This window comes from Bos grunniens, chromosome 4, assembly GCF_055505025.1.
Source record: "Bos grunniens cultivar Pamir isolate PY7600 chromosome 4, Bosgru_T2T1.0, whole genome shotgun sequence".
Lineage (NCBI taxonomy): Eukaryota > Metazoa > Chordata > Mammalia > Artiodactyla > Bovidae > Bos > Bos grunniens.
Genome location: NC_141168.1, coordinates 38,276,100 through 38,293,734, shown reverse-complemented (window position 1 = coordinate 38,293,734; position 17,635 = coordinate 38,276,100). Strand labels below are relative to the sequence as shown.

Here is a 17,635-nt window from a genome sequence, read left to right as displayed (position 1 = left end):
GGAAAGACTGAAGGCAGGAGGAGAAGGGACCATGGAGGATGAGATTGTTAGATAACATCACTGACTTGATGGACATGAGTTTTAGCAAGTTCTGCGAGGTGGCGATGGACAGGGAAGCCTAGCGTGCTGCAGTCCATGAGATCTCAGAGTCAGACAGGTCTGAGTGACTGAACTGAACTGAACCAGTTCCTGTATGTTATCATTTAAGTCAATAAGAAAAAGATCTATTTGCCAATGGAAAATGAGTGAAGAACAAGAGTAGAAAATGCAGAAAACAAAAGAAAATACCGATTCATCAGAAATCAAAGAAATATAAGTTAAAACAAAAAGTGAAATACTATTTTTCTTCCAACCCAGTTGATGATATTTTTAAGAAAATGATAATCTTGAATGTTTGGTTGCAAAGTATAAAGATTTCATACATAGGTTTTATGAATATAATTATGAGAGATGGGATGTACAAATAGACAGTGGCCAGACCTATACAAAAATAGAATTTTAACCGATAGCCTGCCCATGAAATCAACCCCTTTTCTAGCAGTCTTGGAAGCCAGGCTGCTGTAAATCAGACTTGTAGGCAGTCACATTGCCATCTCTAGTAATAGTCAGGAAGCTAAACAATAACTTCTGTAATAATTGGTCCAAAGTGTCCAAGCCTTGATTAGTAACTAACAGCTTCCTGAAGTTTTGTCTTTACTTTCAACTTAGAACCTGAAATACTATATACGCATCCCTAGCTGATCACACAGAATGCCCTACTTCTCATAGCCTGCTTATGGCTTCCCTTGCCATCAGCCTCTAATCAGGGCAGACCTGACGCCTTCCATTTTTTACACCATAAAGCTTTCTCACACCTCTGCCCACCACTGCTGCTAAGTTACTTCAGTTGTGTCGGACTCTGTGTGACCCCATAGACGGCAGCCCACCAGGCTCCCCGTCCCTGGGATTTTCCAGGCAAGAACACTGTAATGGGTTGCCAGTTCCTTCTCCAATGCATGAAAGTGAAAAGTGAAAGTGATATCGCTCAGTCATGTCCAACCTTCAGGGACCCCATGGACTGCAGCCTACCAGACTCCTCCGTCCATGGGATTTTCCAGGCAAGAGTACTGCAGTGGGGTGCCATTGCCTTCTCTGACCACTGAGTCTCTGCCAAAACACAGATGAGGGTGGCTGATGTCCATGCTGGAGAAGGTTCTTTGGTTGTCTCTATTTATGTCTGTATTGATACCACCTTTTATTATAGCACCTACCAACATTATGCATAGGAATGTTAATTAGATATACACAAAATATGCAATAAAAAAGAGTTGATTAGGGAATTCTCTGGTGGTCCAGTGGTTAGGACTTGGGGCTCTCAGTGTCGGGGCCCAGCTTCAATCCCTGGTTCCCCGGTTAGGGAATTAAGATCCTGCAAGTCACACAGCAAGCCCCACCCCACCCTCCAAAAAAGAAGAGAGTTGATTATATAAACTATGGCATTTTCACAGAATATAATCTTAATGTGCAGCATTAAATCACATTTTAGAATAATAATTTATAATGTTATTGGAAAATGATCTTGAAGTTTGACTGAGGAAAGCAGATGACAAATCTTGATAGAATTTTTGTTTTATAGAGAAAGAAAGGAAGAGAAGGGGAGAGAGAGAGAATAAATATTTACAAGAAGGGAGAAATTGAGTGACTTCTGAATTTATTTAAAAATTTCTTTGGTATTTTCCCAACTATCTGTCATGATTATGCATTCTTTTTGTAATTAGACATGTTTCTTTAAAAAAAATCTAGTGTGGGGTCTCAGGGAAAATTACAATAAGCTATATCTTAAGATGACTTCTGAAATATTAGAAGGGAACAGGTTTCAGTGGGTACAGGTTTTGAAAAATTAAGCTGCAAAATAAGTGGAGGATTACCAAAATTGATAAGAATAAAAATTACTTTATCTATTTGGGAGAGAAAGTTAAAGCAAGATTAATATCATAGCTCAGAAGTCAATAGCATAAGGTGGTGCAACTTGGCTTGTCACTGCTTGTCAAGAAAGACCTTTAGACTGAAAAAGGCAGCAATCTAAGAAGGAATGGAAGCTAATGTTTGGGAAAAGATTATTTAAAGCATCATCTAATTAGAAAGGATAAAGGGGATGATTTTTTTTTTTTGCTTTATCTTTCCACTTTGATTTTTTAAGTTTCTGAAAATTAAAAATACTATATTTTAATTAATTATTTATTTATTTGGCTGTGCTGGGTCTTGGGATCTTTTCAGCTGGGGCATTCAAAGTCTTAGTTGTGAGAGATGGGATCTCGTTCCCTGACGAGGGATTGAATCTAGGCCCTCTGCAATTGGGAGCATGGAGTCTTAGCCAGTGGGCCACCAGGGAAGTCTCTAGAAATACTATCTTATAATGGAAAATATTAAAGCCCCTCATAGTGTTTAACAAGAAAATAGGTTATTACGAATCAAATGACTAAATTTATCAAGTTGGTCAACTCTTTCAGGCCTATACAACAAACATGTGAAACAGAGCCTTCAAGCCAGTGAACTATTTACAGTACTAGGTCCTATAGACTGAGAATGAGATGCTGAGGCTTACTCTTACCTCCATAACTTGAAGCTGGAGAGAGTGACCTTATGATGGGAAAGAAAAAGTCACTTCTCCATAAAATGAAAGACTGTTAGTCTGAACATTTCTCAGACTTTAATGTACATACCTATCACATGGGGAATTACTAAAGTTCAGATTCTTGTTCAGTATGTCTCTTGAGGGGCCCTAAGCTCTTTATTTCTTTTCCTTTTTTTAAAAAAATAATTGTAATATATAGTGAAGCATATGTAACTGTCCTGTAATTTCCAAGTCTCCTGTAATTGTGTTCCTTACTTCCAATATTTAAAAAATGAAAAAGCGAAAGTTTAAATTTATTTATTTTGGGCTGTGCTGGGTCTTTGTTGCTGTGTGCAGGTTTTCTCTAGTTGCAGGGAGCCAGAGTTATTCTTCTCTGTGGTGCACGGGCTTCTCATTGCGGTGACTTCTCTTGTTGCATAGCACAGGCTCGAGCTGTGCTGGCTTCAGTAGTTGCAGCACATGAGCTCAGTCGTTGTGGCTCACAGGCTTAGTGAAATCTTCTCGGGCTGGGGATTGAACCTGTGTCTCCTGCATTGACAGATGGATTCCTATTCACTGCACCACCAGGGAAGTCCCTAAGCTCTTTATTTCTAACAAGCTCCAAGCTCCAGTGTGATATGGATACTGCTGGTCTGTGGACTACACTCTGAGTCTCAGGGGATAGAGAACATTCTAGATAAGAGAAACCCCAAACTTTCATTTCACAGAAGAAAACTTGAGGCACAGAGGTCACATATGAATTTCATCTTGTTCACAGGCACAATGTGAACCTGTCAGCCTGAAGGGGCTTTCTTCCTCTAATTCATCTTGCCATATCTTTGTCATTTCACTCCAGTCTACTCCAAAGGAAACAGTATTATATATAATACTCATCATATTTTATCATAGTTAAGCCAGTACACCTAATGGGGAATAGTCTTGGGGCAGCCATTGTCTCTGAGGTTGAATGAGCAGAGAATTCTGCTGTACATTTTGACTACATCTTCAATCAAGCACATAACACCCTTTTTGAGGAAGAGAAGGAGGCTGAACATTCTGCATTCCAGAAAAGTAGTAAGACCAGGAAGGCCCAGAGCTGATGACCCGCCTCCAACTTTGCTTTCTTGGGCTGCCATTGGATGTTCTCCACCAAGAGGGTCCCCAGAGCAGAACCTGTGTGGCAAATGAGAGAAATGTGTCCCTTGGAGAGTTTGTGGAGAAGACTCATCCATCACACAGACCTAGGGATCTCCAGCCTTCAAGAAAAGAAAAGGTAGCATATATTCAGAATGAAATCAAAGAGCAGCAGCCCTGGGCAAGGAGCTGATTGTGACTCTCAGAAGATCTTTTCAATAATGGCTTTCCACTGATCCCCACCTCTAATTCTACCATCAACACGGGGCCAAGTGACAGGGATATGGGAGAAGACTCAGCACAGCTGGCATCAGAGGCCAAGAGGGATTAGGAGGAAGACTGCTGGCCTAGAAGGAGAGAGAGAATCTAGCACCTCCCCAGAATTTTGAGGGTGCACATACTGTTGGAAAAGAAAAACAATTTTTTTTTACTTCTTTCTCTCTTTTTAAAGTATAATTAATTTACAATGATGTGTTAGCTTCAGATGTACAGAATAGTGATTCAGTTATTATATAATCATTCTTTTTCAGGTCCTTTCCCCTTACAGGTGGTTATTATAAGATATTGAGTTTGTTCCCTGTGCTGTACAGTAGGTGCTTGTTATTTATCTATTTTATATATAGTAGTGTGTATATGTTAATCCCAAACTCCTAATTTAAAGAGAAAAACAACTTTAGGAGAACAAGACTTTGTTCTGAATTTCAGTGGGGGTTTTCTCACTTATCTCCAGTATTTAGTCTCTCTTTTTCTGGAAGTGTTACTTGACCTCTCACCACAATAAAACTGAACAATACAACAAGAACACCCTAGGGGCAAGATAGTGGTTATAATCTTCTATTTTCCTTCCTAATCCTGAGCCTATGTTTCATCAAAGCAGAAGAGTTCAAGTACATGTATGGCTGAGATGCTTTGCAGTGCACCTGACACTATGACAACATTGTTAATTGGAGATACTCCAATATATAATCGGAGAAGGCAATGGCACCCCACTCCAGTCCTCTTGCCTGCAAAATCCCATGGACGGAGGAGCCTGGTAGGCTGCAGTCCATGGGGTCGCTAAGAGTTGGACACGACTGAGTGACTTCACTTTCACTTTTCACTTTCATGCATTGGAGAAGGAAATGGCAACCCACTCCAGTGTTCTTGCCTGGAGAATCCCAGGGACAGAGGAGCCTAGTGGGCTGCCATCTGTGGGGTCGCACAGAGTCGGACACAACTGAAGCGATTTAGCAGCCGCAGCAGCCAATATATAATAAAAAGTTTTTTTGTTTTTTTTTTTTAAAGCAGAAGAGATTGCCAATTTGGAGAGGGTGTAGCCCTAGAAGTTTATGGGTGGGTCTATGTCCTAATGGAGAAGGAACAATTACAGTGTGTGAGGAAAGTCAGAATGGTAGCGGTCTAGGCTTATTTCTTTTTTCTGTGATGACTCTAATGGGGGCTTCCACAGCCTCTTCAGTTGGTATAAGGATCCTTGTGGGACTGAAAGTCCATCGTGAGTAATGAATGTTTGGTCCTGGGAAGTTTTGTGACAGATTTTAGAAACTTACCAAACTGGAAATGTTGATACTTAGGGTATGGAGTGCTTGGCTACATATACCTAGATACCATGGTGTTGGTGTGTTTTTATTCCCTGTGACTAAGTGATCAGCAAAATAGAAGAGGGACCCCCACAAAACTTGGAAGAAGAAGGTGGAACTAAGGCTCTTTTGGCACAGGGGAGAAGGTAAGTGTTTCAGATGATGTCACCTGGGGGTTGAGGAATCATGGGTTGAGCAGGTTACAGGGAGAGATCTGGGAGGCAACAGAGTTCTGAGTCCATGATTTCCTACTAGCTCAGAGTTCATGCAGCACAAGAGTCAATAAGTACCGGGCACCCACCAGGTGCTGTCATTTGTGACTACTGTAGATGCCCTCTAGTAGTTCCTACCTCCTGGAGATGAGAGGAAAGAAGGAAATGCCCATCTTTGGACAGGATACTGCAGATTTTGAGGATTAGGAAGGAGCCTTCATAATGTCCAGAAAAATGGAGAGGGGATCATTCATTCTAAAGGATGGAATTAATACAGTGGTTTTACAGATTTTACCAAGGACAGATTTATATTCTATCTTGAATATTTACCCATGGAATATACTCAGTGAAAACTTAAATAATTAAACAATGGACATTGTTTAAAAGTTAGCATGTCCAGGTGCCAGAAGAGAACAACTTAAAAGTAGCAGCAAAGAGTAGGAGCTAAATATTTTTGGAGGATAAATTGTCTCTGGTTCTTTATTTCAAAAACTGCTTTGTATTCATATAATATACTTTTTTTTTTTTTTAAGCAAGGACACTTTTAGATGAAGGATTTGGTAATCACAGAGTCTTTAGCATCAGACAAAGCCAAATCCGAACTCTAGTTCTTTCCTTGACTGTGTGACCTTCGAGCCAAGGTGTTCCCCTCTATAAAATGGGAATAACAGTAAAGATTGCTGGGAGGATTAAATGAGACACTGCGCAAAACTCTAAGCTCAGGATCTGATATACAGCAAATATAAAATACTGTTGTAGGGTAAGGGAGTTAGAGAAGGCAAGGTTCAAAAAAAGAAAGAGACCAGCACTTTACAGGAACAGATCACCTTTAATGAGACGAGAAGGGGCAGCAGTCAGATTAACGAGCTTCTGCACTAACCTAAGAAATGAGTAAGTATATATAGGCATGTATGTGGAAAGTTACTGTCTTAAAGGGGCCTGTTCTTCTCCAAGGTTGTTCAGAGTAGTTATCTCTTAAATGGCTGGGCAAGGAATTCTGGAGATTGGCCAGAGACTGGACCGGCTGGGAGCTGGGCGTAATCAGCCTAATGTCCATTTTTTCTTCCGGTGAGAGAGTTCTTTGTTTTGCATAGAATGGTGGGGAGGACCTGGAAGGGAGTTTTACCTCCAGGCTACCTAGAGCCTTGCAACTTTTCTTCAACTATAGTAATGACGGAAACGATAAGATCGACGATGAAATAAATCGTAGCATTAACAATGGTTATGTTTGGATTCCCCAAAGCACAATTCCATTTAACCTGGAGAATTGGAAGCCGGAATGAAGTCCAGCAGGTTCATCAGCTAAAATAAATTTCTAGGCTCAGATGACGCTAAAACTACATTTCCCAGCATGCCCTGGGTTCCAGGGTCTTGTTTTCTCTCATTTCCGGGTGGATCAGGTGACTCCCCGGCTGCGCCATGGCGGAAGCAGAAGAGCAGGTAAGGGCTGCAGTTCCTAGGCAGGGGAATGGGAGGCGAGGGTGGGGCGATGGGGGCGTGAAGTGGTGTTGCTGCGGAGGAGTGGGGCTGCTGCCGGGCCAGGCAGGCTCACGTGGGGCTGGGGTATGGCCAAAGTTCATTTCGGGGAGCGGAGAGGCAAGTGGGATGCAGTCTTTTGGACCGCAGGCGGAGACAGCGCCTCGACACACCCCCAGCATTTGTGGGGCGACCCTCCCTTTGGCTCTAGCCTTATGGCCTGTGTTCTGAGAAATTTTGGCTTGAAGGCAACTTAGGCTCTCTCAGGGACTGGCTGCTTCTGGGAGGCATCACACCTGATTTGAGTTTTGAGGTCAGGTGACTGAGATTTAAGTCCCTTTCCACTCGAAGTAGGACTGAAAGAGCTGATTTGCAGGTGGGCTAGGAAGGCGAAATAGATGTGCTTAGGTTTGTTTCAGGTCTATTTCATTTGGGTACCAAGCTAGGTCAGTGTTGCATCTGATGAGTTTTACTTCGGGTCAATTTCATTTCCCTACAGAGCTAAGTCAATGTTGTATCTGTTGAGTTTTATTTTGGATCAGTTTCATTTAGTTACAAATCTGTTTTATCTGGCAGTGGTTAAGTGCATCAGTCAGGGAGCAAACAAATCTCAGGCTCTAGTGCTCGTTCCTTTTCTTAAAATGTGACTTTGGGCTAATTGTTTATAGAGATGGAGATAATTATAGTAGTCCTCATAGGGTGATTTAAGAAGGACTGGGTCTAACGCAAATTTAAAGTGCTTAGAAGAAGTTTGGCTCAGTAAAAGTTATGTGGGATAGTTGCTGATTATCAGCTGGCGGTGTTCAGCCTACACCTAGCAGTGTGACACTGGAGTTTAGGGAAAGATTAGTAATGGCAGTTGTTATTTTCATATAGGCAATAGTGGTAGCCAGACATTAGATGAAATGACAAAGTAACATCGAGTACCTCTCATCCCCCACATCCCCCACCCCCCAAAGGCAGGTCGGAATTTGGGAAAGTACCTTAAATTTCCGTTTCCAGTGTTATTTTATCTTGGAATTGTTTTTCCTTATGAATTAACAGGGCCATCAGTTTGCATAATTGCTTGTAAGCAGTGACTTGATGCGCTGTCTAGTATCATATAGGAAGTTTATTTACTTTAAAAATTTACTTTGTACCATTTGCTGCTGCTGCTGCTAAGTCGCCCCAGTCGTGTCCGACTCTGTGCGACCCAATGGACGGCAGCCCATGAGGCTCCCCCGTCCCTGGGATTCTCCAGGCGAGAACACTGGAGTGGGTTGCCATTTCCTTCTCCAATGCATGAAAGTGAAAAGTGAAAGTGAAGTCGCTCAGTTGTGTCCAACCCTCAGCGACCCCATTGACTGCAGCTTTCCAGGCTCCTCCATCCATGGCATTTTTCCAGGCAAGAGTACTGGAGTGGGGTGCCATTGCCTTCAACATACTTCAATTACATAATGAAAATTGTCCTGTGTAATTTTCGCACATGCCAATAAATAATAAATTCGCCAAGGTAGAAATTAAGTTTTTGGGTCTTCATTATGTTAACAGATGAGTCTCCTCTGTACCCCTGGAGCCTCCTTTTCCATTTCAAGCAGTTTAGTAGGATATGCTTATTAAGCTCATGTAATTGCATGACTCACAGCTGGATTTGATGATTGTGAGATTGGTTTTCACACTATTCATCTCTCCTGTTAAAAAAAAAAATTCTGTGGCTGCTCTAGGTCTTAACTGTGGCACTCCGGATCTTTGGTTGCAGCCTGTGAACTCTTAGTTTCGGTATGTGGGATCTAGTTCCCTGACCACGGCTCAAACCTGGGCTTCCTGCATTGGAAGCGCAGAGTCTTAGCCACTGGACCACCAGGGAAGTCCCTAAAATAAAAATTTTTGGTAGTTTCATTTAAAAGCGAAAAGCCAAGCTCCTACATTCTTAGATACAGTGTCAAGACCAGGGAGAGTTGTTCTTAGTGTTTACAAACTAGTATTTACTAACTAGTGTCTGCTATGGTTTTGTGTAGGAGTTTAGCCAAGCTGTTTGATTAAGAAGACACTTAGAAAGTTCATAGTATAGTAAGAATGGTTTGCGTTTTTATAGGACCTTCCAGTTTAAAGAATCGTCTCATGTTTCATTTGGTCCTTACAAAAGAATTCTGTTGGTAAATTTTACTCTGATATGTAAGTCAGATCAGTCACCTCCTATGTTCCAAACTTTCAGGTGGCTGCCTATGCACTCTGGAAAAAAAAAAAAAGAGTCCTTAGGATAGTCTAGTTGCCCTGTAGCACCTTATCACAATTGCTCCCCATTCTTGTTCTCAGACCTCATTTTCCACTATTCTCTTCCCTTTCTGTCACTCTGCATCAGCTACCCTGGCTTTCTTACTCTGCTTTCAACAAACTAGGCGTGTACCTGCCTCAGGACCTTTGCTCACGCTGCTCACTTTTTTGGACCCCAGATATTAACAGGACTTTCTCTCACTTCCTTTTTGTTTCTGGTGTTATTTTGTTTCTAGTGTTTGTTCTAGGTGCTGTCTTTCTGTGTGAGACCTTCCCTGACCATTCTTCAAAACCGCCTTCTGTGTAATTTTCTCCTTAGTGCTCATGACCATCTGACATACTGTGTTTTTAAATCTCCTTTCTCCCCTCCCTATATTCTGTATATTTTTATATTCATTTTTATATATACTTTCTATGGAATGTAAGCTCCATGATGGCAAGGATTTGTTCATTGATGTATGCCTGACACCTGGAAAAGTGCTTGGTTCTCAATATGTGTTAAATGATTGAATTTTACAGATAAGCACATTGAAATTCATATGCCTTAAGTAACTTGCCCAGGCTTGTGTCTATAATAAATCTCCAGTATTCTGTCTCCAACGCTCATGATTTTTTTACCAGAATACTCTGCCTTTTAAAAAGTTACTTAAGGGGCTTCCCTGGCAGTTCAGTAGTTAAGACTCCGAGCTTCCAATGCATGGGGCTCAGGTTTGATCCTTGGTTGGAGAACTAAGAACCCACATGCTGCTTGGCCAAAAAACAGAAAATAGAACTTATTCTAAATCAACCTCTCCTCTTAACTTTTCTGAGTGTTGTATTTTTGGTGATGGCTCTTTTATCCCTCTTAATTTTAGGAAGAACCAAGAGAGTGGGATATATACTGAGTTAATATAACACAGTTCACAGACTTGCAAACTCAAGATCTCTCTTGGGGGAATATCCTGGCGATCCAGTGGTTAGGATTCTGTGCTTCCAGTGGGAGGCAGGGGTTCTATCTCTAGTCTGGGAACTAAGATTTGCAAGCTGTGTTGTGCAGCCAAAAAAAAAAAAAAAAAAGATTAAAAAACGATCACTTTTTGGATATGAATGAACTTTTTTTAAAAAGTCATTGGGAAATCTTTGTTTATTCTGAGAATGGTTGAAGTGGTTAGTAAAAATAACTACATATATATTAGTTCACAGAAAGAGCTAATACCTTGCATTGTGCCTGGAAATCCTCTAACCAGCCATTTTACCTCTTGCCAAAATGATTTATAGTTGACCTTCGTAATCACAGATGCCTGACACTATTTGCCCATACTGTGCTTATGAGTGACATTCTGCCCGAAGTCTGGCTGTTTGTAGTTTGTGTATTTGTCTTAGCTCTACTGCAGATTGCTGAGTCCTTAAGAACGAGCACAGAGTTTACTCATGTCTGTATCTCTGACAGAGCCAGTGCCTTACACAGGTACTAGGTACTTAATAAAATGTTTACATGGATTTATTAGGGGGAGAATAGCCTTCTGAATTGAAAACATCAAATTGTTAAGCTAGGTTCAAAGAATTTGTGCTGTTGTTTTACCTGAAAGTTTTGAAAGCTTTTCGGTCACGTGGATTGTAGGTTACATTTCCTACGTTCATTACTCTGTCAACTCCCTGGGTACTCTCTTTTCCTCCCAACCAGGAGGGAACCTGGTCCATTAAAATACTTGGTCACTCAGATCATCTATTCTTTGACCAGATCAGAGAGCTTCTACACTGAGTTTCCCTCTGCCTTTTAGAAATTAGGGACATTCTCTCTGTACTGTAGAGCATTTTAGGATTATGAGATAGTACATTGGTGAGCAGGTTTACCCTCATGTGATTGTGCCCTGTGTAAAAGTCAAAATCAAGGTGACAGATATTTGAGTGTCACAGGCTTCTTGCTTCCAGCCTGTAGCTTGGGGATTTTACTCCCCAGGATTCTTGTGAATGTGAAATGAGATAAAGTATGTTACAGTACCAGATTGAAACAATTGGCTTGTAAATAGGACAATGATTTATAACCCAAACTTGGATTGGCTAAGGTGCAGACAATCTTCATATAGTTTGGTCAAGATAGATCTTTTAAAAGCAGCTTTACTAATAAGTGGGCTTCTCTGGTGGCTTAGACCATAAAGAATTTGCCTGCAATGCAGGAGGCCAGGGTTTTATCCCTGAGTTGGAAAGATCCCTTGGAGAAGGGAATGGCTACCCACTCTAGTATTCTTGCCTGGAAACCCCCATAGACAGGAGCCTGGCAGGCTACAGTCCATGGGGTTGCAAAGAGTTGGACACAACTGAGCAACTAACACTTTTCACTTTCACTTACTAATAAATAACTAAAGGAAAAGCAAAGCCCTGAACAAGAAGTTGCAAAAGCATAGGATCGGAGAAGTCTTTAGGCAACCCATTCTTTACCATTATGTAACAAGTATAGTCATGAATTAGCTCAGCCAATGACCTTGGTACCTTGTGAGTTTTTCCTCCCATCTTCCTCTGGCTTGGTTGGCTGGAGGCTGATGGCATCAGCTGATCATTAGTAGCCTCACTGGCTCCCAGATTACCACCTTTCGGAGAGACCACTCATCAGATCCGGGTGGGCTTCTGTGTTTCATGCAGCTCCCTGCTCATGGCTACTCAGTCACAGTCGCCTTTGTTTCTTCTAGAAACTTGATCTTCCTTAGTGGGTTTTTTTTGTTTGTTTGCTTTATCAAATCCTTGTGAGTCTGGACTCTGATTTATACCTACAGCATCAGAATCTGTGAAGATGGAGTGGATACTAAATGAAGTCAGTCAGAAAGAGACAAATACCATATGATACCACTTATATATGGAATCTGAAACATGACACAAGTGAACTTACCTATGAAACAGAAACAGACTCAAAGACATAGAGGACAGGTTTGTGGTTGCCACGATGGAAGAAGTAGGGGAGGGATGGACTGGGAGATGCACACTATTATATAGAGAAAGGATGAACAACAATATCCTACTGTATATCACAGGGAACTATCTTCACTATCTATAATGGAAAAGAAAAATCTGTCACTTCAGTTCAGTCACTCACTCGTGTCCGACTCCTTGTGACTCCATGAACTGCAGCATGCCAGGCCTCCTTGTCCATCAACTCCTGGAGCCTACTCAGACTCATGTCCATCATGTTGACGATGCCATCCAACCATCTCATCCTCTGTCGTCCCCTTCTCCCTCCTTCAGTCTTTCCCAACATCAGGGTCTTTTTCAATGAGTTAGTTCTTCACATCAGGTGGCCAAAGTATTGGAGTTTTGGCTTCAGCATCAGTCCTTCCAATGAATATTCAGGACTGATTTCCTTTAGGATGCACTGGTTGGATCTCCTTGAAGTCCAAGGGACTCTCAAGAGTCTTCTCCAACACCACAGTTCAAAAAATCCATAACTATATTCAATAAAACATAATGGAAAAGAAAAAAAAAACAAACAAACCATGGAGTGGATTAGCAAATATTAGCCAGTTCCCCAAACTGAGTTTAGATGGCTCTGATGCAAAGTCAGGTTTGGGATGGGGCCAGTAGGCACCAGGCGGGGGCAGTCCTCGAGGCTTTCCTTCATTTGCAGAGTGAAATGAGTGCAGCCGCTGAGCCTGGTGGGTTGAACAAGGTTGGTAACCTGCGTCTTCGGCTTCTGTCAGCTCCCAGGGTATCCTTTCATCTTACTCAGACAGCCTAGTCCTTGCGGGACCCAAAGCTTTCTGTAATGAAGCTCTGTGCACAAGGATATCAAATACAATTCACACAAAATATTCCTCTTTCCGGGCCTTTGTCAGCTGTCGGAACCTGTCGCACTCTGTCGTCAGGCTCAGCCATGGCACACGGTGTGTTGGGACGGGAGAGAAGGTGGCAGGAAGTGTTGTGTGTTTCACGTCCATCTCCAGCCCTGTCTGGTTCTCTGGGGCCTGGTGTCTCCTCTGTTTCTTCATCCTGCAGAGTTTGGAGCTGGCCTTCCTCAAGCTCCAATCTCCCATTTCTCCCCCAGATTCTCTTCACGGTGCTTAGCAAACTATTCCCTCCAAATTGTGAGGATTTCACAACCTCGGAAGTCCTGGCTTATCTTTCTCTTCCTGGGCTGACCGTCTGCTGAACCCCTCCTGACCTCTGAGGCTGGTGTGCTGTATCTTCTTCCAGGCTGCTGTCACGGGGCCCTGATGGTGGGCTCAGGGTTGAGGTGCATGGAAAGACCTTGTGGGGCTCTTCCGAGCACCCAGTTAGCTCCTTCCCGGGGCTGCTGCTAGGTGGTTAACACTGTGTGAATCACTCTGTCCTTGTTTGTGCTGTCACCCCTCTGTCCCCTTCTGTCACTGTCCTGTAGCCATGAGCTAATGAGCTGGAGCAAATGCACTTACTCTTATTCACAAGTGGGAAAGGAACATACAGAGGAGGTACAGTGTTACTGCCTTGGATTAGCAGCTTATTTATTTATTTTTTTTTTTAAGATTTATTTTATTGAAGTATAGCTGATTTACGGGCTTCCCAGGTGGCGCTAGTTGTAAAGAATCCGCCTGCCAGTGCAGGAAATGCAAGAAACATGGGTTCAGTCCCCGGGTCTGGAAGATACCCTGGAGGAGGAAATGGCAACCCAGGGCAGTATTCTTACCTGGACAATTTCATGGACTGAGAAGTCTGGTGGTCCCTGGAGTTTCAAAAAGTTGGACACCACTGAATGACTGAGCACCATAGTTGATTTACAGTATTTTACTTTCTGCTGTACAGCAAAGTGATTCAGTTTTATATATATATATATTTATATATATTCTTTTTCCTATTCTTTAACATTATGATTAAACATTTAACATTAAGGTACTATAGTTCCCTGTGCTATATAGTAGGAACTTGTTGTTTATCTCTTCTATATATAACAGTTTGCATCTGCTAATCCCAAATTCCTAGTCCATTCTTCCTCACCCCACCCATACCCCAGCAACCACAAATCTCTTTTCTCTGTGATTCTGTTTTGTAGGTTAGTGCATTTGTGCCATATTTTAGACTCCACATGTAAGTGATTTCATATGGTATTTGTTTTTCTCTTTCTGACTCATTTCACTTAGTATGATGATCTCTAGGTCCATCCATGTTGCTTCAAGTGGCATTGTTTCATTCTTTTCTATGGCAAAGTAGTATTCCATTGTATACTGGTAGCATAATAGTAGAAGGCAGTGGCACCCCTCTCCAGTACTCTTGCCTGGAAAATCCCATGGACGGAGGAGCCTGGTAGGCTGCAGTCCATGGGGTCGCGAAGAGTCGGACACGACTGAGTGACTTCACTTTCACTTTTCACTTTCATGCATTGGAGAAGGAAATGGGAACCCACTCCAGTGTTCTTGCCTGGAGAATCCCAGGGACGGGGGAACCTGGTAGGCTGCCATCTATGGGGTCGCACAGAGTCAGACACGACTGAAGCGACTTAGCAGCAGCAGCAGCAGCAGCATAATAGTATTCCATCTCCTTTCATCCATTCATCTGTTGATGGACATTTAGATTGCTTCCTGTTTTGGCTATGGAAAATGGTACTGCTATGAACATTGGGATGCATGTATCTTTTCAAATTAGGCTTTTCATCTTTTCTGGATATATGCCCAGAAGTGCGGTTGCTGGATCATATGGCAGCTCTTAATTTTTTGAGGAACCTCCATACTGTTTTCCATAGTGGCTGCACCAATTTACATTCCCACCAGCAGTGTAAGAGGGTCCCCTAATTCTCCACATTCTCTCTACAGCACCTTATTTCTTCTCATCGTGATCATCAGCAACCAGCTGTTGAATCCTATCCTTTGGGTAGGATAGTTGGAGACAGGCAAAACCTTTAGGTTTATCCACAGTGAATTTAAAAGGATAACTACTAGGATCAGACAATTAATACTAGGAGAAACAGAGGCCATAGGAGGACAAATCTGGACCTTGTGGCCTGGACTCACTGGAGACAGTTCTGTGAGTGAGGTGAGGGCTAGGTTAGGCTGTGAGGAAAGTTTAGGATTTAGAAACAGCCAGTGAGTTTCTAACTTTTTTTTAGCCTCGCATTGGCAACATGGAAATGGAAGACATACAGTCCAGGCTGTGTTGTTAAAGCAAGATTGAAGGCCCTCAGCCCGACTGTACCTACCTCCTGGAGGTGCTTCCTGAGAATTGTCCTGTGGAGCATGCTGAGAGTTGGAGGAGCACTAGAAAGTGTGCAGAGTTGGGCCAAGGGCCTTCTAAGCAAGGAAGTGCTTCAGGAGGCTCGGCACTGGCATCACAAGCTCAAGGCGGGCGTGTGAAGTGGCCACGAATGGGACTGCCTGGTGTCAGGACTTTTGGGGTGTTGGTGGTGAAGTGCATTCTGTCTCCAGGACCATAGCTGCTCAGCCCCAACCGATGTTCTGTGGAAATGTGGATTTCAGGTTTATCTGAGTTTATGAAGTCAGAAATACAGATTTTTATGTGAAGGTCTTAAAAACACTACTTAGACCAAACAAAACACCTACAGTTGACATCCAGACTGCAAGTCACTCTTGCTCCCAATGACGTAGAGACTTGAGCATGTGATCTCTGGATGAGAAGTCACCCAGTGTGCCTGGAGGGCCATGGGTCTGTACAGAGAGTGGGGAGTGAGGCTGAAAGTGCACTGGGGGCCAGATTGGGGTGGGCTTCAATGATCTTGCTGGAGAGCAGTGACCAGTCTACTGTGTGTTTTGGGAAGATGATTCTGTCAGTGGTTGAGTAGATTCAAGAGGTCACCTGTCAAGGCAGTGAGATTTTTAGTTAATGCTGTTTGGACACATGATTAAGTTTAAGGGATTGATGTTCAAAAGAAAGGTAAAATGAAACAGTTGTTGACTTAGTTAGATTTCAGTCTGTTGCCCAGAACTTGTCCAACTATACATTTGTGTCACTAGATGCTTTCCAGCCCTTCGTTTTGGCTTCAAGCAGAGCAGCACATTTTTTTATTATGATAAGATACATATAATGTATACCATTTTAACCATTTTTAAGTGTAAGGAATCAGTGGCATTAAGTACATTCACCTTTGTGCAGTCATTACCACCATCTATCTCTAGAACTTTCTGTCATCACAAAACTGGAACTGTACCCATTAAACAATAACTCTCATTCCCCCAGCATCAGCTCTAGGTAACCTCTGTTCAGCTTTCTGTCTTATAAGTGGAATACTGCGATGTTTGTCTTGTTGTGTCTGACATATTTATCTTAGAAGCTAGCACAGTTTTATAACTTACACTTTGATGATTTGAAGGTTGTTTGTTTAGTCTCTAAGTCGTGTCTGGTATTTTGTGACCCCATGGACAGTAGCCCACCAGGCTTCTCTGTCCATGGGATTTCCCAGGCAAGAATACTGGAGTGGGTTGTCATTTCCTTCATTGGGGATCTTCCCGACCCAGGGATCAAACCCACATCGCCTTCACTGGCAGGCAGATTCTTTACCGCTGAGCCACCAGGAGTATGTGAAGTTAAAAAAAGAAAATGTTTGGAAGTCACTATTTCTCTATGTTCAGCCTTCTTCTGGGTCACTGGGTACATTCACTTTAGATCTTCTCTAGCCTCTTTCTCTGGAGCATTGAGCAGTGGGGCTTGATGAATGAAGGATGCTAAGAAATAACAAACCAGGCCAGTTCCTGAAGGCACTTATGCAGGGCTTTGATAGCATCGTGGGTAGAAGTGTCATTTTTTGAGGCCACAGCTCCGTTTGGGAGGTTCATGCTGGTGCTGATGCTAAGTCTCTGAGTGTCCTGAAATAAATGTTCTTTGTTGATACCAGCAGCCACAGGAGGGCTGGAAGACTCAGACGTCTGATATTTGCATGCCTTAAGGTATTAGATTCTGCTTCTGCGTGGTTTCTGGTGGGAACAAATGTGTAATTTGATTTTGAGTTTTTGGATTGAAATTGCTGGTTGGGGACTTATGTTTTTGTTTTAATGACGCATGTAAGTGGGATGTTTGTCCTTATACACCATGTTTATATTTGAATGGATCGCAAATTAGGAAAAAAATGTTTCCTTCGATTTAGTGTCAGTTTTGGAAAAGAGTAGTCAAGTGTTCCCTGAAAGTTTTAGAGGTGGGAGATAGGAATCTTGCTGTGGCTTATTGGCACAACTGTCAAAGCCTGGTTTTGCTCATGCTAATAACTTAATGTGCAGAAACTGTCAGGGATGTTAGAAGTCATTTAAGTTCAAACTCTAAGTCTTTGCATTTTACTTTGGAGGGCATTAGGAAATTTCAAGATACTATGTGTGAAACATTTAGCATCATGAGTGATATATTATAGATGTTGAGTAAAGACATTAGAACAGTGACTATTAATATTAAGTGGAGTGTGTCTGTGTCCAAAATAGAAGGACCAGGAGGTCAGGTACACTAACCAGGGG

General features: G+C 42.3%; 1 protein-coding gene across 2 annotated transcripts in view; it reads left to right on the top strand.

The window, feature by feature from the left end:
- Nucleotides 1-6,918: 6,918 nt before the first annotated feature.
- VPS41 (VPS41 subunit of HOPS complex) overlaps nucleotides 6,919-17,635 on the top strand; it is a 191,855-nt gene continuing 181,138 nt past the window's right edge. For both annotated transcript variants that reach the window (XM_086395970.1, XM_086395968.1), the window contains exon 1: nucleotides 6,919-6,956. In XM_086395970.1, coding sequence (XP_086252096.1) covers nucleotides 6,936-6,956 — 21 coding nt within the window. In that variant the 5' untranslated portion in view covers nucleotides 6,919-6,935. The remainder of the gene's footprint in view (nucleotides 6,957-17,635) is intronic.